The sequence below is a fragment of the Platichthys flesus genome, chromosome 19, assembly GCF_949316205.1.
Source record: "Platichthys flesus chromosome 19, fPlaFle2.1, whole genome shotgun sequence".
In the NCBI taxonomy this organism is placed as follows: domain Eukaryota; kingdom Metazoa; phylum Chordata; class Actinopteri; order Pleuronectiformes; family Pleuronectidae; genus Platichthys; species Platichthys flesus.
The window spans coordinates 4,184,715-4,212,380 of NC_084963.1; the positions used below are offsets into that span (position 1 = coordinate 4,184,715).

Here is a 27,666-nt window from a genome sequence, read left to right on the forward strand (position 1 = left end):
TACTTCAGCTCTATTTGAACGTATATATTCAAATGTCTTGTTTTGTCGATTTTAGGTAACCAATAAATAAATAAAAGTTAGATATATTAAAATTGGAAGTGGAAAAAGATGATTTTTTTTGTCTATAATTAACTATAATTATTTCAGCTCTTGGGCTCATTTACGTGTTTGTTCCATCGCACCCGATGTGAATATTAACCTCTTCTCATCTTCAATATCTGAAAATGTTCAAACACCAAAACAAACTTAGCTAATTGGTCATAATGACGTTGAGCATCATTCAGGAACAGAAGCAGAACTCAAAGGGTTGTAGTGCAAAACATTGAAGACGATCTTTATTGTTCACAGTTAAACACAAGCCACTGCTTTAAGAACTTCCTTTTTTGTCGTTTTTGTCCCAGGCTCTCCGGCTCCGGTCAGAGTCCTGGTTCCTTCACTTTGTGCTGATTGTACCTTCTGTCTTGATTTGCTGTTGTTACTACGGTTGGCGTTTAAAGTGGATTGTTGAACATGCTTTAGATAGCGAGGCAGAAGGAAATGACAGCAGGAGCTCCCGGTGGACAACAGGATTTAGACGACTTTGAAAAGAGAGAGTTTAGGTTTGACACAAATTCTGTGTTTGTCTCGGTTGTTACACAGCACGTGAGGAACACCACTGTTGTTTGGAGATATTTGAATCCAGTCAGATTACAAATGTTTTCTCGCCATCTTTACCAAAGATAAACCTTTATATTTGGGAGTTTAGGTTTGTGTAACGTCTCTGGTCTCGTTCAAATTTCGGATATGTAGTGGTGGGCACACCTCTTGGGTGGCGGAATAAAAAGTAAAAGGTACAACACAATTTGGAATTCGTAAAAAAAAAAAAAAAATGCATAAAATTTCATCAGTTCCTTCATTTCGTTCACTTTCCTCATCTTTTCCGACACAGGAGAATCAACACGACGCCGTTACCTGCGACCTCACGCACGCACGCTCGCAAAAACAAAACACACTTCGACGTAGTTTGGAAAAAAAGTTAAGTCGGTCCAGCAGCAACAACGTCACAGTTCAAGGTTTCCCCCTGAGTAACACACACACACACACACTCTTCGCACCAATCACTTCCATCGCTCTCCGCTGTAACACTCGCAGAAAAACAAAAACACGAATCAAGTCTGTCGTCAATCCAAAGATCGAGGAGAATGTAACAATGTCTGATTTAAAGTTTGTATTTTGAAACTCCTGCAGTTTTATTTGACAACAGCAGAGGATTTCGGTTTTTATTGGTCCAATGTTTTTAGATACCGTCTCCGAGGATTCTGCATCCGATAAATATGACAACAGAGGTGAATGGAACTTTGTTTGTCATCCTCACAGCATTGAAACTAAATCCTAAAAATGATAACAGCAAAGTGTGTTTCTGAAAACAGTGTCCCCACGTCACTCTGGGTAATCCACAGAGCTCTGAATGCTGATCTGAGGTCTGAGGACTCAAGCCTGAAACATGCTTCTGCGACTGCGTCTGCGTCTTTTCACGCCGCTGTGGCGCAAGACTCGTTTTCATTCATGCTTCCCCAACCGTTGTGCGTCTTACAAAGCAATTCCGCGCCAGAACACTAGGCGGAGTAATGCTTTTTGTCGAGACGACCTTAGAGACGCCTTCTTTCTTCTTCGTCGATTGTTTATTTACATAGCCACTGCGGCTCCTCGTAGCCTTTTTCTGGCGGACAAATCCGCCAGTCAGTGACAGGTTATACAAGTGATCATACTATCGGATATCTTCTGCCAAGTGCTCTTCTATTTGGTCCATATTCGTTCTTCTAAATCTTCCGTGATTTCTGCCGGAATTATGGGGCATGAAACCGGAAATGCAGCTCCAGAAGGGATGTAGAGCAGACCAATCACAGCCTTGCGGGCTGAGTGAGCTTGCGGAGCTTTGCCGTAAATTTTAGAAAAGGGGGTCGACACCCGTCAGCACGTAAGGAGGGATACATAAGCACGTAAGGGACCCGGAAGGGCTCTTGCGCTTACGGGCCCGTGAAAACGCAGAAGCATGTTTCAGGCTTAACCAGAGTCACTAGGAGGCTGTTTCAAGTCAAACTGCTGCAGGGTGGGAGAAACTAAATGTTTCACCTCCATCGTTTTGGGGCGAAGGGAGAAAACTAACACAGATTTCTCAAAATATGGACATATCGACACAACTGGAGCCAATTGGGAAAAGTTTCTAATTTGGTTGATCGTTACATCTCAGACTTATAGTGTCACATCGTGTTCGTCTTTGTCTCATGATCCAACTCATAAGTTTAGCATCCTCACTGGTAACATTGCATCTCAGTCTTCCTGTCTCCTCCTCAAACAAACATTCTTCAGGGGAATGAATCAGTATAAATAAAAAGAAAAAGAAACGGTGGGGGGGGGGGGGGGTCTGGGGTCCTGCTGTCCACTCAGAGGAATGGATCAAATAACACTGAATTGTGGAGAGTAGCAGACACGTTACTCTTGCTGATTTTGTAGCTCTTCTCCATTTTCCAACCTAAGTCCGTCCTCATCCGCTTTCCATCCCGGCTCAGTTCTATGTCTCTTAACTGTGCTCGTGATGTGTTTCATTGTAGTCCATGATCTTTAGATGCTGCTGCCGGGGGCGCCCTGACCCTGCCTGAACCCGCCCTACACCGGGCCCGGCCCCTGCCTTCTTGCGGGGGCTTTCCTGGCTGGAGGCCCGCTGCTTGGGCCCAGATGGGGGCTCCTTGGTGGGCACGGTGGGCACCGTGAGCGGGGTGGCAGGAGCTGGCATTGCAGGAGGTGCCCGAATGGGGCAGGGAGCGGGGTTGACGGGGGCAATATAATCTGGGCAGGGTGGCTCCACACACATCTCAGTCTTCAGACCGTGGGCGAGGCCCGCAAGGCGCGGAGGCGGCGGCTGCTCCTCCTCGTCGCACTGGCTCTCGCTCTTGTTGCGGAACAGCTCGCGCGCCCTCATGCCCAGGAAGCTCTTGGCACTGGGGTAGGAGCCCACAGTGAGAGGCGCGTCGGCGGGGGGCAGGGGTGCAAGCGGGTTGACGTGGGGACAGGACAGCGAGGGCTCCACCAGCAGGGGCGGGGCCAGGTCCTGGCTGCCATTGATAGAGTTGGCTGATGACTTGGAAGAGCGGCTCGCCTTTGGTTGCCCTGGCGTTAAAGTGCTGCCGTTGCCCCGAGGGGAGTCGTGTGGTGTTTTACTGGCCGCCGCCTCGTTGGTGTGACTTTTACTTGGTCCATCTGGCACCGGGACACTGAGGAGAGGACAATATTGACGTGTTAGGAGAGATAATTGCTCTGTCAAGATGTTTAGAGCTGTAAAGGCGTTTTAAGGCATGACGTCCCTAAACAACGTGTTGATGTTGGGTCCATGCATGTTTGTTAGTATCCGCTTCTTTAGAAACATGGCTGTGCAACATGCAGATAGAACGAGGTGATAACGATTCTTAGTTTTGGACATATAGACTAATGAAAACATACATTTTTATATTCATTCATTCTATTTTCTGCCAATAGTGGTTCAAAGGTTGAGTGTTCAAAGGCCATGTTAATAAAAATGTGATGTGTGATTGTGTTACTGTGAGATCTGAGTCTGACCTGGTGTCAGCAAGAGTGTGTGGGTCAGCTCTGCCCCCTGGTGGCAAGCTGGCAGCAGTGCTGGCTGGAGCTTCCATCTCCACTCGGCTGTAGAGCTGCAGGAGTTCGGTCTGCAGCAGCTGAGTGATTCTCCTCTGAGCCCGATGTCTGCTGTCTGAGGCCTGCAGCTCCGACCTGAACACGGAGACACGACACCAGGTTCGAGGAAACAGATGAGAAGAGGGGGAAAGAAAACACGAGAACAGAGGCGGTTAAAAGACAAGCAGAGGGATGGAGGTGACAGATTGTACAAACAGGCATAGAGACAGGTGACTGATTTCCAGCATGTTTACACAGGTTTGTAGCTGCCGCTTTAAATACAAACACATATATGTTGTGTTGTATCTAGTTTAATGTCTCCACGTTTACAGGAGTTATTATTGTGCCGATGAACCTCAACTGAAGAGGCCTCCAGGAACCAAACTCACTTCGCCTGACATTTCACATCCTCCAGGAACTTCTTCTGCTCGGCGATGAGGTGTTCCTTCTTGGAGAGGTGCGTCTCCAGCTCGCCGACTCTCTGTTGCGCTGCCTCCATCTTCTGACCCTGAACCAACAAACTCTGCCTCAACGTCTCCACCTCTTTCCCGTAAGACGCCTGCAGCATCCGGGCCTCCTGGAGCGACGGGTCGTTGTCAACAGCAGCAGGAGGAGGAGCAGGAGGAGCAGGAGGAGCAGGAGGCGCAGGAGGGATGAAGAAAAACACAATGATGAAAGATGAATGAGGAACTTTACAGAGATTTTTATTATGACTCTACAGTGAATGAATCTTGGACCTTTATCATGTTCACTTATGTAGTTTTCTACGTCAAACTACTGTATCAGGGATGCAAACCGATGAAGGGTGATTCAATTAAAAAGGAAAAAGCAGCATTAACTGAACCTGCCAAAACACACAATTCGACAACAATAGTTTATCTTATATACTTCATGAGAAATGAACACAAACCCCTGACTATGCGAGTGTATCCTCATAGTTCAGATGAAGTTAGCTTCCTGCCTGAGGTTAAAACGATTCAGTCGTTATGACTTGATGCCAAACAAACCCAATTAGTTTCCCCTTTTTTCCCCCACAGTACGACTTCCCTGCATTTCACTGATTCTGACTCACACACACTTGCACTGTACCTTTGCATTATCGCCGCCGCTGTGGTGTAGCTCCTGCATGGACAGCTTATGTGCCTCCCCGAGGAGCAGCAGCTGCTTGTTCAGGAAGCTCATCTGCTGCTGGGTGCTCTCGCTGTTGCTCAGCTGAAGGACACACGAGACAAACAATGACGACGGAGGGCAAAACAGCGATTATGCTACAAATACCTGTCCACAAATATCTGGGTTATACTTCACAAGATGATTTAGGAGATAATCATCTATGAATTCATCAGAGACTCAACAAGAGTTGTGCAGATGCTTCAACATCACCAGAAGAAGCTCATTGGGGTTTATGACAGAATTCACTATGAGGTTGTTTAAAAGGGGAAATGTTTCACTCTACAGCTGCCATGTGACAATTATCCTAAAAAAAAATTAAAAAAATTCAATCCCATCTGCCCTCGCGGCTAAACCGATTCCACAATTTGTATTCTTGTTGTCCGCATTCCATGAATTAGGATCTCTACTCGACTCTGTGGTTGCTGTCTGATTTGAAATGCCCGTTCCCTGAATCAACGGCTCCTTGTTTGTCAGGACTTCGGTTCAGTCTGGGTCAGAGGAGCAAAACAGAGCTGTAAAAACCCCGGGAGGCAGAATAACACCCAGATCCCCAACGTCACTGACCTAAAAATAGAGGGCGAGAGATGACATTTCCAAGGCAACTAAGCCCCGGGACAGACTACAGAGAGGTGAGGGGACAAGGGTGGGAAGGAGGGGGGGGGGGGTGTGTGTCGTAACCCCCTGCATGTCTGACCCAACTGTCTGCCACTGCTTTTGCTGTCCTTCCAAGTGCATCCATTTAGAAAACAGTAGGGAGGGAAATTAAATCTGTGGATGAGCCTAAAGAGCAGAGCTTGAAATCTCTCGCTGATTTAAAATAAGTCTATGTTTGAACACCTGACAAAATAGTACCAATCAAAAATGTTGATAAAGACCTTCTGTGTAAAAAGCAGCATTTGGTTTTAAGGTCCGACAAAGAAAGAAGAAGGCAGCTTTACCTTGATGGCCGTCTGGTTGAGGAGGTGACCGGTGTGGCACACTTTGTTGTTGGCTCTCTGAAGCTCCGCCTCCAGGTCATCCATCCTTTTCTGACCCTCCTGTAACTTACTCTGGAGACACAAGACAGTTTTGGATTAAAGACGTATTTGTACTGAATATGTGTACTGTTATTTGTCCAAACGTGTCCGTGTGTGTGTATGAGTGTGTGTTTTTGTGTACCTGGAGCTCCTGGTTCTTGGTGTAGTAGTCGTCTCGACCCTGCTGCAGCTGCCTGATCTGACTATGGAGCCTGGTCACCACAGTCTCCCTGTCATCCCACAGCTGCCTGTACCGTTGCTGCTCCACCTGCAGACTCTCCCTCAGAGACAAGATGTCCACACTCTGCAGGTTCAGCTGGTCCTTCTGGGGACACACACACACACAGACACACACACAGATATTATAAATATCGAAATGTTTAAGGCAGTTGCAACAGTCTGTGCCACAAGTTTTTGTGAGAATAGCGATGAACACACACAAAGAGGCTCGCACACATTTTTCTCAACAATACAAAATCAGCGGGCAACATTTCCGCAGAAAACGAATGAGTCTTTCAGTTGATTGCTGCATGAATGTGCCAACGATCCTCCCCCTTGTTTATGTTTCCTTCCTGACAAAACAGCCCTCATGGCTTCTTTGTGACCATCACTTGTTGAAAACAATAATAATAATCTGTCTGAATAGGCGCAAACAAAACAGTTTCAGTTCAATTTCCTCTGCGACAAGCTGCAGATGAGACCTGACTGTAGAAGAGATTTGACAGCTGGAGTCATGAAGCGGCACAAATGCCTCAGCGATCAGTAGAAACCTCTGAAGAATTTAGTTGCTCTTTCTCCTCTCGCTGATCAAAATGCAAAGAGGTTGCTGAAGAATAAAACCTGTAAACACTCGTCTTATTGTTCTGTGTCGCTGCATCTAAAGAAACAAAGACTACTACACACCTTTTGTCTAATTCAAGCACAGTTGGTATTTATAAGTCCTGAAATTAGAAAGGTGCTTAAAAGGGCAAATCACCATAGCATTGTTCTGCTCCTCCAGTGCAGTGGCGTTGATGATGCGTCGGAGGAGGCGTCGGTTGCGGACGGCGTGCTGCTCCCTCTTGTAGCGCTCGTACAGCAGCTGGTTGTGCAGCAGGAGCAGCTGGCTGCGCAGCGTGTGAAGCTCGTCCAGCGGAGCAGAGCCTGGGGAGGTCATGATAATAATAACGTAATTAACAGAGCCACACACACACACTGCCAGGAATGGGATCAATTATCATTCAAGTGTGGGATGCCAAAAATAGCACGGTTAATATTGTGTCAATATAAGTGAAGAAATTACTGTACATAAACGTGTGAAATATAATCAAAACTCTGTTATCAGTTGTGAGATTTTGTTGTTGAACTTAAAAAAATTAGCTGATCAGTCACACACACTTAGCCACACACACACACACAATTTGACAATATGTTTAAAATGTGTAAAATGCTGTTCAATCAAGATTAAAAAATACAAATCATAAAATTGTCAAACATAATTTAAGATAAACAGAATCATTTTTTTACGATATATAAATGGAAAGAGAGCAGAGAAAATGTTTTTCCTCTGGAGAATCAGATCAGTCAAGAGAATAGACAGGAGCTTTGTGTTAGTTGTTATGAAAAAAAAAAACAGGGGAGATGATTCAATTCCAGAGTTGTTATTCCAAGTTGGCAAAGACTTGAGCAAAATCACAGTGTTTCTATTTTGTCGTGAACTGCAGCTGGAGAAAATCTGATTCCTGCTCTGGGAAGCCGAGTGAAGAAGAAAATTCCAAACAGCTAAAAACATCTAAGTTTCTGACCTGATCCGTGATCTGCATGACTGTGGGAACTCTGTGTTCTGAATAACCTCGGCTTAAACAGATTCCCTGTCCGGCCTGGCAGCATTTTCACTTGCTGTTTATGTCTCAAGCGCTCGTGATGAATACCTAGTCATGGCCTAAATAATGCTCCATCTGCAGCCTCTATAATAGCCTCTTTTATCAGTGTGCAACAGTGTTGCTGTGTTAGTGCTTTACCTCCAAAGTGCGTCCAGTCAGCTGACTTACTTGGCAAAGGTAATCTGTGAAGGGAGATAGAGAGAAAAACTGTTTATAAAAAGTGTTTTCTGGGGTTTTTCTGTTCCTAAGCTGCTCTCAGTATTCATTATGCAAATGTGAGGCATTGTAATATCAAGGTGTCAAAGGGGCTTCAAGAACTTCTGTGTTTTCTGTGGGGGCAGAATCTCCTTTTACCACAAACTATGGAAGTTTTAAACTTTGCAGAACTTAAATATCCACCGTAAAAAACTGTATGAGACACTTTATGAGAAATGTATATTCGAATATTTCGAATTTTCGTCTCTTATAAATGTATCATGGAGTTATCAAACCCAAGATACTGTGTTTAAAACTCTCTTGTCTGAATTAATAATACGTTTAAATTCACAGAATACATACTTGTAAGTTTGACATTTTAGGAAATAAGCAAATTAGCGTTTATAATGAAGGTAATAGGATAAGATATTATTATAGAGGAAATAAGCAAATTAGCGTTTATAATGAAAGTAATAGGAGAAGATAGACGGATACTTTGTCCGACTGTTTAAGACGAAGCGGCAGCCAGCAGCCACTTAGATTGAAACACAGACTGGAAGCAGGCGGTAACAGTTAAGTCTGCTTCTGTCCATCAGAGACAAAATCCACCTTCCAGCTCTAAAGACCGTTTTCTCACAGGTCAAATCAAGCTCGTTTCACATTATGTATCTAAACCAAGAGGGTGAAAATATAGATTTCGTCACATTAACTACTGCGAGTGTCCAGTTTGGAATAAAGTGACTTGCTGGTTTGTGTTTCAGGTGACATCACTCGCTCCATCGGCCGTGTTTGTCTCTGGTGAAGCTGTTCAAATGTGACGGTGATGAGCGACTGAATTGATTGTTCTGAGGCCGGCGCTGACTTTGCTGACACTGTCTCTACTGTTGTGCCATTGGGTTTGGAGGACTGGTGCACTCTGTGTGTGTGTGTGTGTGTGTCTGTGTGTGTGTGTCGAAAGAAGGGGGTGGCAGCTCCTGAACAATGTCAGACTTGTTCTCTACTGGGTGTTTCCTTTGGGCCACTGAAACAGACTGGAAACAACCCAAGCAGCCTCGGCAGAGTGAACTGCACATCAAAACACACTCCTGGGTTTCTTCAGTGATCAACACCAGCTTCACATCGACGACACATTCACAGCAACTGCAGTATCTCACAATCCTCTCCATTAAACAGACATGGGTCAATAGCATTTATGATTTTCGACAACTGTGTAGAAAGTGCAGTTGAAGAGCAGTGTAGATTTTACAGAGATCTGGACACGTGATAGAATCAATATAAATAAACTTCGAATAAATAGGCGACCAGTTCTCTGCAGCATCAGCGGCTGGGACTCGTCAACGTAGATAGAGAACAGCAACAACGGATTCTCTAGTTCGGGGTTCTGCGTAGTGAGTGGAGCTTCAGTGATCTGTGGAGTCCAGCAGGCAAGTCTTCACTTGCCATGGCTCAATTACTGAAGGTCACTTTAGCAGTTTTAGAAAGAAAGCTACACTCACATTTAACACAGATTAAGCAATCAGGTCTATCCAAACAGACAAGTTTACAATGGGCCGTGTACTCGTATAATTAAAATACTATCACATTTTACAAGGTTGCTAAAGGCTGATTCAAGATCAGGCCCCTCACCTCTTTAGAACTTTATCGTGGACGTCGCTCCCCTGCTGAACTAGGCGATCCAGCACCTCCAGTGGTGAAGCAGCCACTACCCCTTCCTCCTCCCCGTCCTCCAACCCCTCCTCTTGCTGCAGCAGCTTCTCCATCGCCGCCTTGTGCACCGCCTCCGACGTCTTCTGGCCCACGAAGAGCGAAGCCGCCCTGGGCAGAGCCAGGTCGAAAAACGACTCGTAGGGCACCGGGGCCGGCGTCTTGCTGCACGGGCTCGGGGAGAACATCCCAAACCTGCCCATCTCGTCGTCTGGGGCTGAGGGACTCCGGTGCAGGTGGTGATCGATCGGGGTGAAACAGGACTGGAAAGACCAAGACTGCTCTAGGCCGAGGGCTGAACTCCTGCTGTCTCCTCCTGCTCCTCCACCTCCTCTTTCGCTGCCAACCCCGCTGGTGCTTGCCGTGTTCTCCGCTTTGTCTGGTGTTGACACATTCTGGGGGTCGCGGATGGGGCCCTCGGGCTGGGCGTTGGAGTGGGTCTTGTCTTGTGCCTGACAGCCAGTCAGAGTCTCAGTGGTGTGATAGAAAGGGGAGTCGAAGCCCCTCAGGCCCTGCAGCTCCTGTGTATCTTCAGTGATCTTCAGCAGCTCCTCTGTGATGGCAGCTGCAGCAGAAACAAGACAGAGCTCAACATGAACCTATGCATCTTCTATTTAACAGTCCAACACCCACAACAGGGGTCAAAAGGTGCATTTGCTTATTACACAGGTGGGATTTAGACACACAGGGATCTAAACAGAGATCTATGTGTATCAAGGATTTTTAGGACTTTCGTTTGTATATATTTTTAATTATGAAATGTCCATTTACTGGTTCCCATGGATATATGTAGGTCTATATTTATTTTTCAGTTGAGATAAATTCAAGCGATGTATGGCATCTTCTCTAGAATATATTTGTAGGGGTCCCAGGGGCACCTTTTTGCTCTCACTCTTTTCCCTCCTGCTCCATTAGTGTTGTTTTCAGGTAACATGAATGTATTGGTTGGCTTTTTGGTCCACGGTTTAGAACCTATACAGCAACCAGCCACCAGGGGGTGATCCACATGTTTTGGCTTCATTTTCTGGAGGATTCATGTCGGCCATCTTTATAAATATGTCTATGAATCACACACACACCTTCCCAACTACCTTGACATCTCATTTTGCCGTTTTCTATAACTTGAGATGCCGGTAATTTTTATGGATTCTTTTCTTGAGGAAGTTGACTAACAAATTGCTAGGATCTGGTTCTATGAGATAAATACATAAATACAAACACACAGACTTAAACGGATGCTCACCCTCTTCCCTCTCCTTCTCTGTTCTCAGCTGAAGCTCCAGCTCCTGTTTCTTCATGAAGACCGACAACTCTGTTAAAGTCATGGAGATATTCTCAGCAGCTCCGGCATCTACGGATGAAACATCTGCATCAGAAAAAAGATCCACTCGAAAAAAGCACAAATACCAAAACAAGCAATACAAATCTGGTGTGGTTATTTTGGGGACGGTGATTTCAACCTTCAATATAACTTATGATCCAATAATTCCTCGTCTGGAATCACAAAGAGAGGTCCACCAACCAGAGAGCTCAGTCGAGCCAAGTCCAAATTATATTGCATGAGTTCAGGCCTGTAAAAAGTCATCTACTGTTAAATTTAATGCAATAAACTGCAGTAATTAGACTCATCATGACTCACCTCTATTTGTTATCTCTGAACTCTTCTCCGTGTCTTTCACTGGCTCCTGACGCACCAGCGTGGGTTTACTGCTCTCTCCTTGTCTGCGATCCTGAGAAGTCACAGCATTGAGAGTTTTATTCTAGTATTTCTTGTATTCACTCCGGGTTTGGTTAATGTAATAACCTGCAGGTCAGAAATAGAGACTCTGCATTTAATGCTTCTCACTGTCTTTTTGCAAACCACTTTAACTCAAGTTCCTGACAGATAGAGGCTTTTAATTTAACTACAACTAAAAATCATTAAAAACAGCTTTAATTACTCTCTTTTAACTTATTCGTTAACTTCTGAGCACAAATGGAAGACTTTAAAACATATTAGAAAAAGCAATTTGCCTCCTACTGTCAAGGAAATTAGTTTTCAAAGTGACTAATGAGATAATTTCAAATGTCTGGCGTGTTTTTCATATTTGTTTGGATGTTTCTGATTGACGCAAAAAGGAAAAGTATTCAACTGGCTTTTCATTAAGTCCTTCTGGATATTTGTCTTTTAGTGATTCCTTCACATTACAAACTCACTGAGGAGACAGTTTGAAAACTAGGAGAGATCCAAGGACATGTTTTTAAAAGGGAGAGGAGACAACATACCTTTCTTGGGGGACTGGACTGGACTGTGCTGCCTGGTAATGAGATTATGGGAAAGTCATCTGATAGGGTGGGTGGTGGGGAAGAGGTGGCTGGAGTGCTAGAGGCAGGCGTTCCTTTCCCTCCTGCTCAGACCAAAAAAATCAGAAATCAAAATTCCACAGCGTCACTCAAGTTCAACATTAAAGAACCCCCACTGGTGCAGATTGAAATATCTTCACATGATGTAACTTGTACCTGATGTGCAGTGGAAGCGGCTGGGAAGGTGTGAGGCACTGTGGGAGAGCTCCAAGTTGGGCGACATGCCCCTGGAGGAAGGGGGTGTGGCCATGCCACACAACGAGGAGGGGCTCCACAGAGGGTCCTTCCCCCCGCAGGAAGAGTTGAGTTCACAGGTCGAGTTCTGCAACAACAAAAGACCAGAAACAAGGTAAACATGCGAATTAAATAAAAGCTCAATAAATTACGTTATTTCCAAATTGAAGAAACATGCTGATTGGATTTCGTGTTGATACTTTATTAAGCCATTTTCCCATTTCCAATCTTTAACTGCATTCTTACTGTAATTTCATACTATGGACTGTAAATACAAATTGAGGACACTTCTCTACTTCATCCCACTATCCAGAAATGAAGATAAAATATCCTAGATATGAAAACTTGGCCAGCCAGAGTCTGCTCAGGTGCAATCAGGGGATGGAGCCCCGACCGATAATAACTCCAATTGCAAATTGATCTACGCATTACAAACGTACTGGGTAGCTGATTAATAATAAAAGTTGTTATATCATCACCTGGTTATGCAAGTACTTTATTAGTCCCAGTGGTATTTGCCTAAACAAACAGTCCTGGTTTAATCTGGATTTGTATTAACTTTTAACTCAATACAGCAAACCAACAAGAACAACTCAGCAGAGTTCACGAGAGCCTGTGTGTGAAAATCTATTTATAACTTTTGTGAGCAGACCCTTTAAGAAGTGACTCAGGGAAAACAGCGAATTAAAAGTACTTGATTTTATGATCACGACCCAGATTCCACAACTTCTGTAATTACTGGGTCGCAGAGACAAATCCTCAGATGGACCCCAGGGGGCAGAACAACACCCAGACCCCTGCTTCATGTGGCCGGGCCAATAATTGAAAGTCAGAGACAGTATCTGCTACGTAACCAACCCTCAGGGGCTTCTACAGAGGGGTATCAGGTCGAAGATGCCTTGTAATTCCTGAAGCTTGACCTAACGCTCTGTCAAAACACCACCTGTCTGCTCACTTTCTATCCACGCCTTACGAAACATGGTAGTCAGTGGTTGCTCTAATTGAGGGCTTTGTGGGGGATTCTGAAGGAAAGCAATTAACTCACCACATGTGACAGATGATACTTGAAATGTAAACATGACCCGGTGTATGACAGCAAGCAGCAAACAGAAGCTTGACGACCTAGTGCTCTGGTATTACCTCTGATCATCAGTTTCGGACCAGTCTTGTGTATTAAACCAGGATTTTGACAGCGTTTGAGCGGATTATGGATGATGTTACCTGGCGTCTGGAGGTCGGTGGGCTGCGGGAGGAGGGCTGTGTCCCTGAGAAGGGGGGCAAGGACAGGGGCGGGGGTAGCGGCTGCCGTGGAGTTGAGAATGGGGTCGAAGAAGAGCTTCCTGTTGTCGGGAAGAAAAATAGCCTGATCAATCGTTAAATGGATGAAACATGCAGGTTTCTATGCTCTTTTGGAAACTGCTGCTAAATGTTTGTGATTTAAACCAGTCAGAGAAAACAATGTTTAATTTGGGAAATAAAATGGAATTGCTGAGATCAATCCTAGTTATAACTTATTGTTTTGAGTTATAAACGTTAGAGTAGTGAAAAACAGGAAAGATTTATATATACAACAAAAAGGAAATACATATATTGATCATCATGAATTTGTGTATAAAAAAATACTAATAACACCAGAGAAAAAGTTAACATCAGCAAAATCCTTAAAAATCCAATATTGTTCCAGCTTGGTCAGGTTTCATAAATATCTGAGATGTTTTCTGACCGTAGCTGCTGTGGAGGTCTGTGTAGGGGCTGGAAGTGCAGTCTTGTGGTCGCATGTGGATTTGGGGGTAAAAGCTCTCAGGCATGGTGGCGTAACCCTCCTCACAGGAGGCCTCCTTGGGGTCTAGAGACACTTTGGCACATTCGATGACGATATCATGGATTTCATACTTTTTCCACCTACAGAGAAACACAGCACCGCATGTCAAAGTCATGAAGTAGAGAAGATGTAACACCAAATTGTTCCTTGGTTTGGTTAACGCAGCGTGCGACTTGCCTTGTGGGATCAAGCTCATGGTCCTTTGTTCCAGTCACCAGTTCAGGATGTATACGAACGTGTTCAAGCATCGGCTGAGTGGAAAGATAGGACACAAAATGTATATTACAGATTACAAAGAAACCTTAATGAAGAACAGCAGCGGAAAGTTCTCACCTTTACCACCTCCTCAAACGTTTCCATGTTCTCCTTCATGCTGTAGTGGGACCGCAGGTAGGACACAAAGTTGCACGGGTACATGCCGTAGAGGCGGTGGAAGAGGGAATAGACGCTGGCGTGCAGATGGATTAGATAAACCTCCGAAATATGACCTGAATGTGTAAAAAGCCACAAATGTGAAATCCGGCAAAACATATTCGTCACACCGCAAGATACTTTCAAGAAAAAGGCTCAAAGTGTAAATCGTCTATTTCTGTATTTAATATAGAATCTTTCCTAGTCTTGATGACCACTCACACAGTACATTGACATTCACACATTCATACAGTGTATCTACGGGCAGCACTTGATTCTCTTCGGGGATTTTCTGGATACAGTATCTTGCCCAAGGACACTTCAGAAAGCAGATGGGGAGACTGGGATCGAACCACTGGAGGACGACTGCTCTCCCCCTTCAGCAACTGTCTACTTTTTAGCTTCAGGTAAGCAAGATAGAGGTTCCTACCCGGGTTCTTAAGGTTCCAGGATGCCAGGCGGCCGAAGATGTCAAAATACTCCCACAGGTGTTGTTTCCCCGCTTGAGGGATCATGGGCAGCAGGGTGATCAGAACCAGCACTCCGGTTATCAGCACCACTACGTCCGCATCCGTCTGCCAAGGAGAATTTGTGGGAACTTGAGTGACAGGTTTAATTGCTAACATTCTGCATCGAACGTATAAGGAAATGTTTACTTAAAAATGTATAACTTAATTTTAACTAACTATAAAACTTGTTCCATAGAAGCTACATAAAGCCAGCCTCCAAAAAGGTCAGTGCAGATCAAATAAATGGCTTTTGCCTGACGTGCCTCGACAATGATAAAAACACACAATGAAAAGCTCAGTTGTTGAATAAATAATTCTCATCCTATAACCTCTCAACCCCTAGCGAGGAGATTTCTTTGTGTATAACTGGGCCGCTACCTTGAGGCATTTGAGCAGTGAGAGCAGCAGGGGGTATCGGGCAATCTTGTGGATCCAGGACGGCTGCTTGCGGATTACATGGCCGAGCAGGGTGAGGGTGGGCAGACGGCAGGCCTGCTTGGTCATGCACTCGTTCATCTTGTCCAGAAGGTGCTGTGAGGAAGTCGGGAGAGGAGGTGCAGCAGGTTCAGATTCAAGCAGTTACTCTTGCAGCAGTGATTTCACTGGAATAAATTGATTTGACCTTAAACTTTAAATCCTGTGACCGGGATTATGTTGTGATGGTTCTCACCTTATCATGTGGCTCTCTGACTGAGGAGAGGATATGCATGGCCTGGGTAGAATTAGTTTCCAGAAAGTAGTCCACCAGGCTGTTCAGCAGCATGGACCCTCGCTCTTTAAGAAAAAACGGGAGAAATAAATTATTCATTTTCGAGACGGGTATAATAAATATGAAACTTATGTTAAAAGACAATGACTCGTCAACCAAACGATAATAAAAAGGATATGATAAAGGCCGCCTGGTGCAATCTATCCATCAATCAAAACCTCACCACATTGACAAATCACGCTGACATGAATCAATCCAAATGGTCCTACCGGTGCTCAGCTGCTCATTGATAAGGCCTCGGATCTCTTCTAGCTGGTGGAGGTCGGAGGTCTCCAGGAGTGGGAGGAGGTCCCCCACATTGGGCTGCTCCCTGGCCATGGTGGCGGTGGCAGTGCAGGAGGTGGAGGCAGTGTCTCTCTGTCAAGGTGTCAGTCCCTGCCTGCCTGGAGGACTCCTGGGCCCACCCTCCGATACAGTCTCCAGGCACCTCTGCATCACAACAGGACATAAAGATTTCCCAGAGTTAGTCAGAGCTCTGATCGAGGGTTAATGGTCACACAAGACGATAGGGACGCTGTGCAGGAATTTTCTTTTAATCTGTCATCGGCAATGATTAAATGACCTTCATCTAAATGAATTAGTCATGAAGAATGAAGAAGTTTGAAGGGAATTGAAAAATGTTGTCCCCATGATGTTGTCACATTGAATCTATATACCATTTATATCAAGGACACCATTTATTGTTGTTAAACACGCAACTGAATCCCAATGGAGCCTCAGTTTGAGTCCAACTGAATTAAATATAAATGATTATTTCCATTCCATGAATTCTGTGACTCCATCTTTAGTATCCAGTTTTTTTACAACTCTTATGTCCTTTTACCAACTTAATTAAACAGACCTTGACGTCGTGCCTGATAAGGAACCATATATATATATATATATATATATATATATATATATATAAGAGCCATTGAGCTGCTTTCATTAAGTGACAAAGGTCCGGTTCAGACCTGGTATTAACAATCGCCTCTGGTGATACGGTCACAGGTGGACAGCTCAAAGTGTGAGCTCACCCATGATGCATTAAGGTCTGATCACCCAGACCACATTCGAAGGTGGAATGGCACACGCTCATTGACACTGACCCCATAAATAAGTCTGCAATCAATGAAATGGTCACACAGAGTCAAACTTAACACGCAAGGTACAATTCACGAGGTCCTGATTCCATTTGATTCAGGATATTTCAATCATAAAACATATTTTGCTCAAATATGAAAGAGATTCTCAGAGAACTAATGTCAATTGTAAAATAAACCTGTTGCATTATACATAATTATGACTGTTTACTGTTACGACATGCATTTAGTGCAGAGGGTGTGGTGCAGCACCTCAGTCAAGTCAACAACTCTTCATGGGAAAACAAATCCAATATATTCATCATTTGTACATACACAGTGTATTATAAACCATAACTTTATGTGGAATCCCTTTGCAGCATGTGCAAATAAGACATACATAATGTAAACATCACTAATACCAGTGAAACACACGCTTTGCTGTGATTGCCTGAAAAAACTACACTGGTTAAGACACAAGATAGCAAAAAGTGTGTATCAGCATAAAAAACAGAGCCATACATGTCGAAGACAAAGATGTCAACTTGGAAAGACAATGAGATTCTAGAGCTTCTGGTGATAAGAGCCAACGCTGGTGTCAATGTGACGTCGACAAAAACATGCAATCTCCTGAGTGGAAGTCATAAATCAAGTCCTGCCTCCTGCTGCTACCAGACGCTGTCCTCCGCCAAAACACTCCAGTGACTTTCCTGAACACATCGGACAATCTACTGCAGAGTTCGTCAGCAGAATCGCAACCGCACAAATACAAACCTCCTCTGACCCCGCAACCCATTTCAATCCTTCCTGTTTACTGTCAATGACCTACATTCAATAGGGACTGTTTAATTTAACAGTTATCAAACCACAGAAAGAACAGGCATGAAAACATGTTTACGGTTTCAGGTTAATAGTCTATTTGTATTCTGTGTAATATATTTAGGCGCAGCGCTGAGTCACTAGTTTGAATTAAAGCAGAGTCATGCAAATCTCCATCTGAAAAACAGGCCCAGATAATGTAGATAGGCAGGTCATTATCCTCAGGGTGTTTGTGCCCAACAGGGGAGATCGCGTCACTCTGTTTTTCAACACCTTGGCCACACACTCAACACACTAAAGGATGATTAGCACTTCATCAGTGACGAATAACAAATCTTTCAACACAGTCACATGTCCTCCACCAGCCCCCCCCCCCGAAAAAAAAGCTCCAATACAACAGGAGGTCATTTAGAAAACGAGACACGAAGGAATTAAACGATTTCCAGCACATTTGATCTCATTTCCACTGAAGTCATATGTCGGATGGAGACCCTGCCCTCGAGCTACTCTCACTCACAACAAATAAACACAAGATGAAAAGAACCGGAATACGACGTCCCTGCTTTTTGAATCCCAACAAGAAAACCCAACCTGTTATCAATTAACTGCCCAGTCATGCTGGGAGGCGGGGGGTGCGGGCAGTGGATTGAAATGTAGGTGGGTTCCCCCCCCCGCTTCATTCTTGCAGGGACAGGTCAGTGGCACAGGAGCCACCCTCAGTGTGGTCCCGGGTAGTTTGGGATAAGCTCAGGACGAAACAAAGAACCTTTATGTGGCCCGGACGCTCCCATGTACACACTAGAAATAACATCTGGCTCAGTGCAAGCGTTTACCGACAGGCTCCTACTCCCCTGTGCAAATATTCTAAAGTGGAATCAGAGAGAAAAACAACCTGGCCAGTCAATTTCAAGAAAAATGTCTACCAGCCACCTAACTGACCTGTTCAGGGCCCTGCGAGGCAAAGTGGGATTTGTGGTCAGCGAAGTAACTTCAGGTTTGATTCTGGGGTTTGAGTTCACTTCTTAGGGAGAGTGAATGCAGGTTAGCATCGAAGGATCTGATCATAACCTGTCAACTGGCCAGCTACTACTCAAACCAGTCCCATTCCCTGGAAACCACTGGACTGAGACCTACGCTCACCCCGACAGAAGGGATCCAGCAGTGTTGCCACCTCAGGACCCTTAATTTAGATCAGGAGGCCGCCAGCTTATTTTAGACTGTGTTCAATTTTGTCCAAATTCTTGTAAAGCAGCGTGTGTTTAGACATTAAAGGTTGTTAAAGCCATTTTTTAAATGATCTGCAGTATTGTATAAATGTATTATTGTAGATAACAGTGACATAACCTGGAACACTGTAAACGTAAGATTAAGGAACATTGCTTTTAACTCATTTTCCAATTCTGTAAAAACAATGATAACTCAAATATGTCCTCATCTTGACTCAGCATGCATGTGTATAAAGGTTTGTTGTCCGTTCTCTTTTTAATATCAACCTGCCTGAGAGTGCAGATTAAAAATTAATCTAAGGGACTTAACTCTGGTGCATGTATATGAACCATTGTGCTCAAATGCATGAATGTAAACTGTGCCTTTTAAATAAATAAAAGTTAAAGTGAACGTGTGTCTCAGGATATGAACGGGTGATGTGATGACAGGAAAAACAAAGTCAGGCTGTTTCAAGTTGCAATGCAGCTGCAGGATATAGTTTGAACGAGCAGAGAGATGCATGATGATGTTGGTGTTGAAATGAAGCAGAAGTAGAAGTGATGCAAGCACCGAGGCCCTGGTGGCCCCGTGGCCCAGCGGAATGAGGTGCAGGGTGACGGCAGCTGCAGGAGAAGCTGCTGCTGTGTGCGGACTGACCACAGGCTGCTGCTGCTGCTTGTCGTAAACAACTCGCAGAGAACAATGGGCAGGGTTGGGTTTTACTTCATCCCCCCGTTAATAGAACCACCCGGGCGGCCTGTCCCGAACGAACCCGACCCGCGGCGAACCGAACACGCCAGACGAGCCCCCGATGAGGCGGCTTGAAAGCACCGACATCCACGTTAAACCCCATCACTCGGGAAAACAAGCCAGTCCCACCGCCGGAGAGCTAACGTTAGCTGGCAGCAGCGACCCCGCGCTCGGTCCGGGGCTCATCCCGCCTGTCAGCCGCGGCCACCCGGCGGAGACGGAGGCCCGCCAGCCCCCGGTGGACCACACGGGTCCCCGGGGACGAGATTCGCTGCGGGGGAAAGCAAGTTAGCTGTGAATAATCGGAGCTGTTTACCTGTTAGAGACGCTGCACTCCACAGGGCGCCGCCATCTTGAACACCTCACAGCCCATCCCACCGCTGTCACCCTCCGCTGTCGGGGCTGCATGCGAACTAATCCCACAAGTTAGCGCCGCCGCGAGCCGCAACACCCAACTTTAGCGACTGATTTACCGCAAGAAATGTGAAGAATAAGTTACAAAAATTACACCAAGTGACTCTGAAGTGTCACCAGCGCCCGGGCACATCGGGGTTTTCGCCTGTGTTTGCAAAGCTAATATTGTTTTTCCCGTCTCCTCATTGGTGGAGGGATGGAGTGAGTGTAATGCGGTTTCGCGTGACCCACATGTGCACAGCGCACGCGCAAATTAGTCTTATTTTTTATCCCACCAGGTTCATTTTCTTTGCCAAATTAATAAAAATCAAATGTGTTATGTTTGAGGAAACTGAGACAAAGATTTGTCAAATGTTCATCTTCTTCGTCAAATTAAAAAAATAAAGTTAGTACTGGTCTGGAATAAAATAAATAAACCTCCATTGGAGAAAAGAACTGATGATACCAGTCATAATAATGAAGCACTGAGCAAAATATTAATCCCCCAAGTCAAATATATTCATGGTCATTTAACCGTTTATACCTCCTCAGGATGTTAAAAAATATCAGGACTTTCAATTTGACATTTGAACTAGAGAGCAGAGTTGCACAGTTCTCGCAAACCGACCAAGGGTAGTGCAGAGTCATATTTTGTGTCATTTGGACCCACACTAAAACAGTAGTCTTCTACAACTGGATCAAACTTTTGAGTATTACAAATTTCAAAGTGAATGCACTTTAACTTGGGTCTGAAGATTATAACGATTGCTTATAAGACCTCAACACGAAACTGTAACAGCAGTGTAGGGATGAAGCAAGTTTTATTAGATTATTTATGCAAAACACATAAAATCTTCACTGCAGATAAACCAGGGAGGATGAACACAAAGTTGTCTGACTCCCCTGGGCCTGTTTATAAAAAGCTCTGCACAGAAATAATAAATACAGTGAAGTTACACACTCGCACCACCAGATGGCAGACTTGCCATTAGTTCTCCTCACGTAACTCCCCTTCTCTCCAAAGTTTTTCTCCTCCCCTTAACTTTGTTTTTAACAGGATTTCACATTATCATTACTATGATTATTATTATGATTATTATTATACCCATTTTATTGTCATTATACCTGGTTGGACTCTTCTTCTGCAGCTGTAATGTGTGAAACTGGAGCCTCCCCGGATAAAATCTGACTGAACACCTATGTTGATGTAGAGTAAATCTCCCGGACTGGTTTGGTGTGTGTATCTTTGGAGGTGCTACACTATCATATGATTTCTCTATGGTCGTTTAAATCTTGCAAACAACACACACACATTCACCGGAATCCTGTAAATCAAACACTGTTAGGTGGAAACAATTAGTCGGATTTTCTTGGGGGTGTTGAAATATACCGTTTTCGAAGTTGAAAATTGAAAATGTACATACCGGTAATATTTTGCTGTTTTAAATGCAAAGTATGAGATACATGTATTTCTCTCCGAAAGCATTGAAATGTATTTAATTCATCATGTTGTAGTTAACACGTTTAAATCGCAACATGTTTTTTTTCGCTTCACCTGTCCTCTTCACCTTGTTTCGTCTAACTGCTGCGAAGGCCCCGTGTTTTTCTAGGCAAATTTCACTCTGCAGCTCTGGCCTCTCATTGGTGGAAAACCACACTCAGATTCCACTGTGAAATTATCTGATTGGATATCAGGGAGGGGAGAGAAGAGACAGCAGCGAAGTGAGATGCTCTCTTTAAAACACTGCTTTGCTTTGCTGACTTTTAGGAAAGGATTTAACGACAGGTCCTCGGCCTCTGCCCATCTGCTCCTTTTACACACGACGGAAATTAATATTATTAATATTATTAAGACGCTCTTAATTGGACGGGAACCTGCTCTGTTCACGGTGAGTAGCCGCAACTTGGGAAATAGACCGAAAAGTAGTTTATAAACTAAAATGAAACTTAGAAACAAACTTTTTAATTTACCATTATTGTCCTCCAAGCTCCAAAAATGATAACAAGCCGTCTTTCACAGCTAATTATTATTATTTATTATAATCAAATAATGTTTTGTTATTTTTCTGTATAACTGTGAGTGATCAAATTGTTTTTCTTGACGTTATTCGATGAGAAGTGAACTTCCAGCGGCCGTTCTTAGTTCTACTGACTCGATCAAACCTCCCAATTAACTTAAATGAACCACTCGTTATAATTTCTCTGGTGTAGGATCAACATGCCTCGGTCATTTCTGGTGAAAAACAAAAGGTGCACGTCCTACAATGTCCACCGTTCACATGAAGAGGAGCCCAAAGCCGCCACATATACAGGTAAGACTTATTATATAACGTGAGTACATGAGGGACACCTAAACTGATGCTGTCTACTTTTATTGACATAGAAAAAAACTTTAGAGCAGCTTGCTTTGTATTAAATATTTAAAATGGGATATGTCTAATTATATCAACACATCAGTGTTCAAATCCGAAAGTCAAGATTTAGCTCTTTCTGAATGTCTCCTGTTTGATAAATGTCTTCCAAGAGGAACCGCAGGGTTCTTTGTTTACTTGCTGTCCATAACCACACAGAGTGACACTTCTGTTTGAAACAGTCCTACTCATTTTGTTTGTTGCAGAAGTCCCAACAGCAACTCAGGTCTCAGAAACTTCAGATGGGGCTCAGTCGGAGGGGGAGTTCTCCCCCCCGGACCACTCCTCATTTGAAAAGGAAGAGCCAGAGCTCTCCTGTCCCTTACCCGTTCACCCAGAGCCAACCAGGCCTGCTGCAGCTCCCACACAGCCATACTTCCTCCCTGGTGAGCTGCAAGTGCATCTCCTTCTTATTCCTGTTGCATTGCATCACTTCAGATCAGAGTGTTAAATCTTGTCTTCTTTTTACTGTGTCTGCAACCTCAGAGCCTCACATGGCAGAGTTCCCTCCCTACTACAAGCCGTCCTATGCCTGGGATCAGGTGCCTTCGTCCTACGAGTTGCGTCAGGTGACTTTCAGCCCCACGGTGCTGCAGCACGCCAGCAATCTGTACGGGAGCCACATCAGCCGCAGTCCACAGCCTCAGCACCCTCTGGACTGCAGCACGCACTACTCCCCCACCTCCAACACCTACCACTGCATCACCTGTGACAAGGTACGCACCACAGTATGACTTTCAACATGTGGGAGATGATATCTAGGATCTAGGATAGTTTGCTCAGTCATACAAAAAATCCACTGTACATTGAAAATGTCAAAAACATAGATGCATTTCATATTGATTTGATTTCCTCAGCCGGCTGTGTCACTGATGGTCAAACTTTGTTCCAGGTGTTCTCGACGCCACACGGACTGGAGGTCCACGTCAGGAGGTCGCACAGCGGAACGAGGCCTTTCGGGTGCAACATCTGCAGGAAAACCTTCGGCCACGCCGTCAGTCTGGAGCAACACATGAATGTCCACTCGCAGGTAAAGCACCATAAGTCATAACTCAGCACTAACCTTTCCTAGAGTTTATAGGACGCGTGAGAGACTGTCTGAAGAGCCAGATTCAAAGCAGCCGAGAAGAATCTGGAACTTTTAGACCCTTGGTGTGAATTAAGGTTGACAATTGCTGGATCCTATACTTCACATAATGCACCTGTCTTTATTTGACTCTAAATAAATGACTGCAAGTCCATCAGGGTCATCTGCTGGGTTCAAATGACACTCGTGAGCTTGTGGTAATGACACAGGAAGTCATGTCCATGAACAGTCTTGTATGGTTGGCGTTCCCATGGTCATGTTGCAACATGGATGTCTCGACAAAACTCAGCTCAGACTTATGATAAATTTACAAAGAAAAACTATATATATGTATGTATATATATGCAACTAAAAATAAAACATGAAGTTATAATTCAAAGAAAAATGCACTTCTGTGGCTTTTGCCATTTCGGAAAATTAGCACAGTCCCAGTTCTAAACCTACTGGTTTAGAATGGGCTGTTAGCTTAGCCTGTGGTAATGGTCTGTAGATTTCTTCAGAATACCTTGTGATTCCCCCTAAAGCAGTTCTGCAGCTTATTGTCACTTTTAATTGTTTGTGAGCTTGACGTTGTGTGCAGAGCGTTTTTTAAACAATCGATGGTGCAGAGTCAAGTTAGAGAACTTTGTACTGTCCTACCTGGTTTATTTGCACAATGCAAAATACAAGGTCAAACTAAATCTTGTAACATCTCCAATTCCCTGACAACTGGGCAAAGTCCATCTGCCGATGAAGACCATGTGTTATGACCGAAAGCACCAGAAAAGCTAGCCGCAGTAAATGGACCTTTATTCCGAATGCATTTGAGTGTAACACTTCTGTCGTACTTTTGTTTTTGATCAGGAAAAAAGCTTTGAGTGCAAGATGTGTGGAAAATCCTTCAAGCGCTCGTCCACTCTCTCCACACACCTGCTCATCCACTCGGACACGAGGCCTTACCCCTGCCAGTACTGCGGCAAGAGGTTCCACCAGAAGTCGGACATGAAGAAACACACGTACATTCACACTGGTACGTCTCAAAATGGAGGTGTTGTAAAAAAAAAAAAAAAAAACTGTGCATGGCTCCTCTCACTGTAATCATCTGCTTTCCAAGTGCAGAGTCTCCAGGAGTAATATAACTGCTGATAAATCTGAAAAAGAAACTTTAAACAAATGTCCTGTTGATTTGCCTATCGGCTTTTCCTGCTTCACACGAAGCTCTGTGAGAGGAACTTCCTGCAGCCCACATTTGTTGCCAGCAAATGTCTAAACAATGACAGGATTCTTCACTAATTCATATGAATATACATTTTAAATTCATGGAAAAGTAGTTGGCACCATTTGTGGTGCTTGTGCACGGCAAACGTGATTTTCCAGACCCAGTGGAGAGGAAGTTGAAGCTCCTTTTCCTCCCCATAAATCATTGGAACATGATCTTTGATTTTAATCCTGTTGATTTCTCATTGTATTCTTTGTATTTTACAGGTGAAAAACCTCACAAATGCCAAGTGTGCGGCAAAGCGTTCAGTCAGAGCTCCAACCTGATCACCCACAGCAGGAAACACACGGGATTCAAGCCGTTCGGATGTGACATTTGTTCCAAAGGCTTCCAACGCAAGGTGGATCTCCGCCGGCACCACGAGAGCCAGCACGGCATGAAGTGAAGCCGAAGTGAGCACAAAGCCCAGAGCGTAGCAGTAGCACTCTTTTGTACAAATGCTTTTAATAGAAGAATCTGTAATTTATTGTTATCATTGATAATAACAAACAAGATGATATAACATTTATTTATACATCTGGTTTGTTTTTGGTCTTCTCAGATAATGTATAAAAATAAAGCTGTGAAATCAAATCATGTTTTAAGGTGATTTAACTTTGGAAAATTGTGTCAGGAGGATAATTACTAGCTGATAAAAATGTATTTTTTAATATATTGGAAGTTTTCTTCTTTCAAATATGTGTTTACATCCCTTTTGGTTTTCCCTACTGTTAATTTAAAATAAGCTTCAGCAATGTAAATCTGTCAGAGCCGATGAATGCTTTGCTTCTTGAAAAATAAAGTTGAACTGAGTATGAAAATCTTTGGTTGCCCCGTTGAATAAAAATTAACAAAGTGTAATACAACATGCAATCCATCATGGCTGGAAGGGAAACGACAAGCGCGGTGTTTGTCTAAGATGACACGATGAGCAGTGCAAACACACAATTTCTCGCCGTTCGACTCTTTCTGTGTGTTTTCCTGAGTCACTTTCCTGTCGAAGCAGGATGTAGAACAACGACACAACTGTAGCCTCGGGGGGAAATCTCTTGCGGGACCGGGAAGAGATATGGAGTGGAGTAGTACTGCATTCAAATAACACACCTGGAGCAGCATGCAAATCTGAGGCCGGGGAGCTTTTCATTCCTCAGAATCGAGGAAAAAGTTGTTAAAGGAGAAGTTTTACATCCCCGAACGTTCGAGGGACTGCAGCTTCCTTGTTATAGAGGCCGAACCAGCTCCATAATCTCAATTTGAAATCAGAACTGTCGCATAGATGGTAATTGTGGCCAAACACACACACACACACATCCATTGTTGCTGCTTGGCCCTTCACAGTGAGTCCAGTGGGATACAGGGATTAAATAAGAGGCTGAGGGAAAAAGGGATTGATTACTTAGTCAACTGTCACCACACCCAGTCAGCCTCCTGGATTTACTTTAACTCACCACCTTCCTCAAACACCAAACCTGTTGGGACATTAATCTGCTCCAGGCAAATCAGATCATCACCTCAGCCTGTTAAATCTGACAAACACTGCAGTCACAGTTCCTAGGACGGGTTTTTAAAAAGGGACGTTAGACCAACTGCTGATGTAACGACGGGACAATAAACTCAGCTTGGTGGCTCAATCGAACCTAATCGGGATGTCGAAGTTGGTTTTCATGTGAAAATGAATGACTTCTGTTAATGTGCTATAAAAAATACAGTCAAACAATAGAAAATAGAAAATATTGAGGGACTTTTCGGGGGTTTTGTTGAAAAATTTAATTTAAACTCTTTTAAACTAAACAAAATTATCTTCTGAACTTTTCAGATGGGATTTCTTTCTGCTTAAACAAGTTAAATAAAATATAAGTCAGAAAAATGTATTGAGTATCATTGTATCACATAGCCATCTTAATCTTTCGTTGATATTAAAATGACTGTATCATTGCCTTCACTTGTGTCTTTCAGTTGGACAAAGATGAATGGATCAGTTCTTTTAACCTGGCTCTCCGCCTGTGCTTCGCTGGATTCTGATTGGCTGATTCGCACAAGTCTGACAAAAAAATGACAAAAACGCCAAGTTGTCTTCACTCTTTGTGTTTTTTTAATGTACCTTCAAGTCATGTTATCTGCAAAGGTGTCTTTACCATTTTTTTTTTTTTTACATTACTGGACGAGTGCAGACACGTTTGAACTGCTGACGGCAACAAAGCTAAACCAGCTCTGTCATTTTTACCCGTCATTGTTTTACCTATCATGACGTATAACTTTTGACTAATAACAACAAATTACAATCCACAGTTGATATTGATCTATTTAAATAATGTAAATACTTAAATACTTGTCAGAAGTGTAGTTTACTGCAACATGTAAATGTGTCTTTGTTGTTGTTGTTGTTGGGGGATTGAAGCTGAAGTCAAATGTGTGGTTTACTCTGTGCAGATGGAAATCAGCTGCTCTTTCAAACATCTGCTTCCTTCTTCGGAAGCAGCTCTGTGAATAAATGCATCTGAGTTTATTTCACATTTTAAGAAATTAACTTTTACTGATGCTGCAACTTGTCCTTTACTTTATTTGTCTCTCAGCATTAAGCCACTGATGACGAGTCCTCTGCCTTCAGAGAGACGTGGCCCAAACCAACTCCTCCTCCTGAATTTTTCATTTGCCTCAAAGTTTTTCCGAAAAGTGACCTGAGGATGAATTTGAGTTCTAAACTTTGGATCTTTGACAGCTGGATAAAAAGGATTTAACACGCAGGGCCAAACTTTGGTTCATTATATTTTCTATACCAAGAATCAAAAGATGGCCTCACAGATTAAAGAACAATAGTTTATTCGCCTGTGTTGCAGAAATCAGTGTCTGAACCGGGGAACAGAGGAGACATGAGAGGTTACTGTCTGGCAAATAAATCTGTGAGCTCTATGCAAAATGCTGTTGATATTACTGGGGCAGCGGGGTCTGTTGTGATGCCGCGCGACAGTTAGACCCGCCACCGCATCCTGGTGTG

The 27,666-nt window shown here is 43.9% G+C and overlaps 2 protein-coding genes across 2 annotated transcripts; one reads left to right on the forward strand and one right to left on the reverse strand.

The window, feature by feature from the left end:
- Positions 1–307: 307 nt before the first annotated feature.
- Positions 308–19,942, reverse strand: tsc1b (TSC complex subunit 1b). Its single transcript, XM_062412842.1, has 22 exons — positions 19,860–19,942; positions 15,917–16,136; positions 15,609–15,712; positions 15,317–15,469; positions 14,860–15,004; positions 14,352–14,506; positions 14,196–14,269; positions 13,920–14,098; positions 13,418–13,536; positions 12,119–12,284; positions 11,885–12,006; positions 11,259–11,349; positions 10,863–10,970; positions 9,542–10,184; positions 7,859–7,902; positions 6,835–7,001; positions 6,001–6,183; positions 5,781–5,891; positions 4,762–4,884; positions 4,062–4,249; positions 3,595–3,768; positions 308–3,251 (listed from the first exon to the last, which is right to left on the reverse strand). Exons 2-22 carry the CDS (start codon positions 16,023–16,025, stop codon positions 2,561–2,563), a joined length of 3,849 nt encoding a protein of 1,282 aa, XP_062268826.1. The 5' UTR covers positions 16,026–16,136; positions 19,860–19,942; the 3' UTR covers positions 308–2,560.
- Positions 19,943–21,662: 1,720 nt separating this feature from the next.
- On the forward strand, positions 21,663–25,494 carry gfi1b (growth factor independent 1B transcription repressor). The gene is made up of 7 exons (XM_062412302.1): positions 21,663–21,825; positions 22,148–22,248; positions 22,554–22,733; positions 22,834–23,063; positions 23,240–23,377; positions 24,278–24,443; positions 24,899–25,494. Exons 2-7 carry the CDS (start codon positions 22,155–22,157, stop codon positions 25,075–25,077), a joined length of 987 nt encoding a protein of 328 aa, XP_062268286.1. The 5' UTR covers positions 21,663–21,825; positions 22,148–22,154; the 3' UTR covers positions 25,078–25,494.
- Positions 25,495–27,666: the final 2,172 nt, after the last annotated feature.

Excerpts from the sequence above, each read along its gene's own strand:
- tsc1b (XM_062412842.1), bottom strand. The coding sequence starts at position 16,025 with ATGGCCAGGGAGCAGCCCAATGTGGGGGACCTCCTCCCACTCCTGGAG. Across the intron at positions 14,270-14,351 it reads CGTTTGAGGAGGTGGTAAAG|CCGATGCTTGAACACGTTCG; the intron begins GTGAGAACTTTC and ends CTTTCCACTCAG. Across the intron at positions 14,099-14,195 it reads CATGAGCTTGATCCCACAAG|GTGGAAAAAGTATGAAATCC; the intron begins GCAAGTCGCACG and ends GTTTCTCTGTAG.
- gfi1b (XM_062412302.1), top strand. The coding sequence starts at position 22,155 with ATGCCTCGGTCATTTCTGGTGAAAAACAAAAGGTGCACGTCCTACAAT. Across the intron at positions 23,064-23,239 it reads ACTGCATCACCTGTGACAAG|GTGTTCTCGACGCCACACGG; the intron begins GTACGCACCACA and ends ACTTTGTTCCAG. Across the intron at positions 24,444-24,898 it reads ACACACGTACATTCACACTG|GTGAAAAACCTCACAAATGC; the intron begins GTACGTCTCAAA and ends TGTATTTTACAG.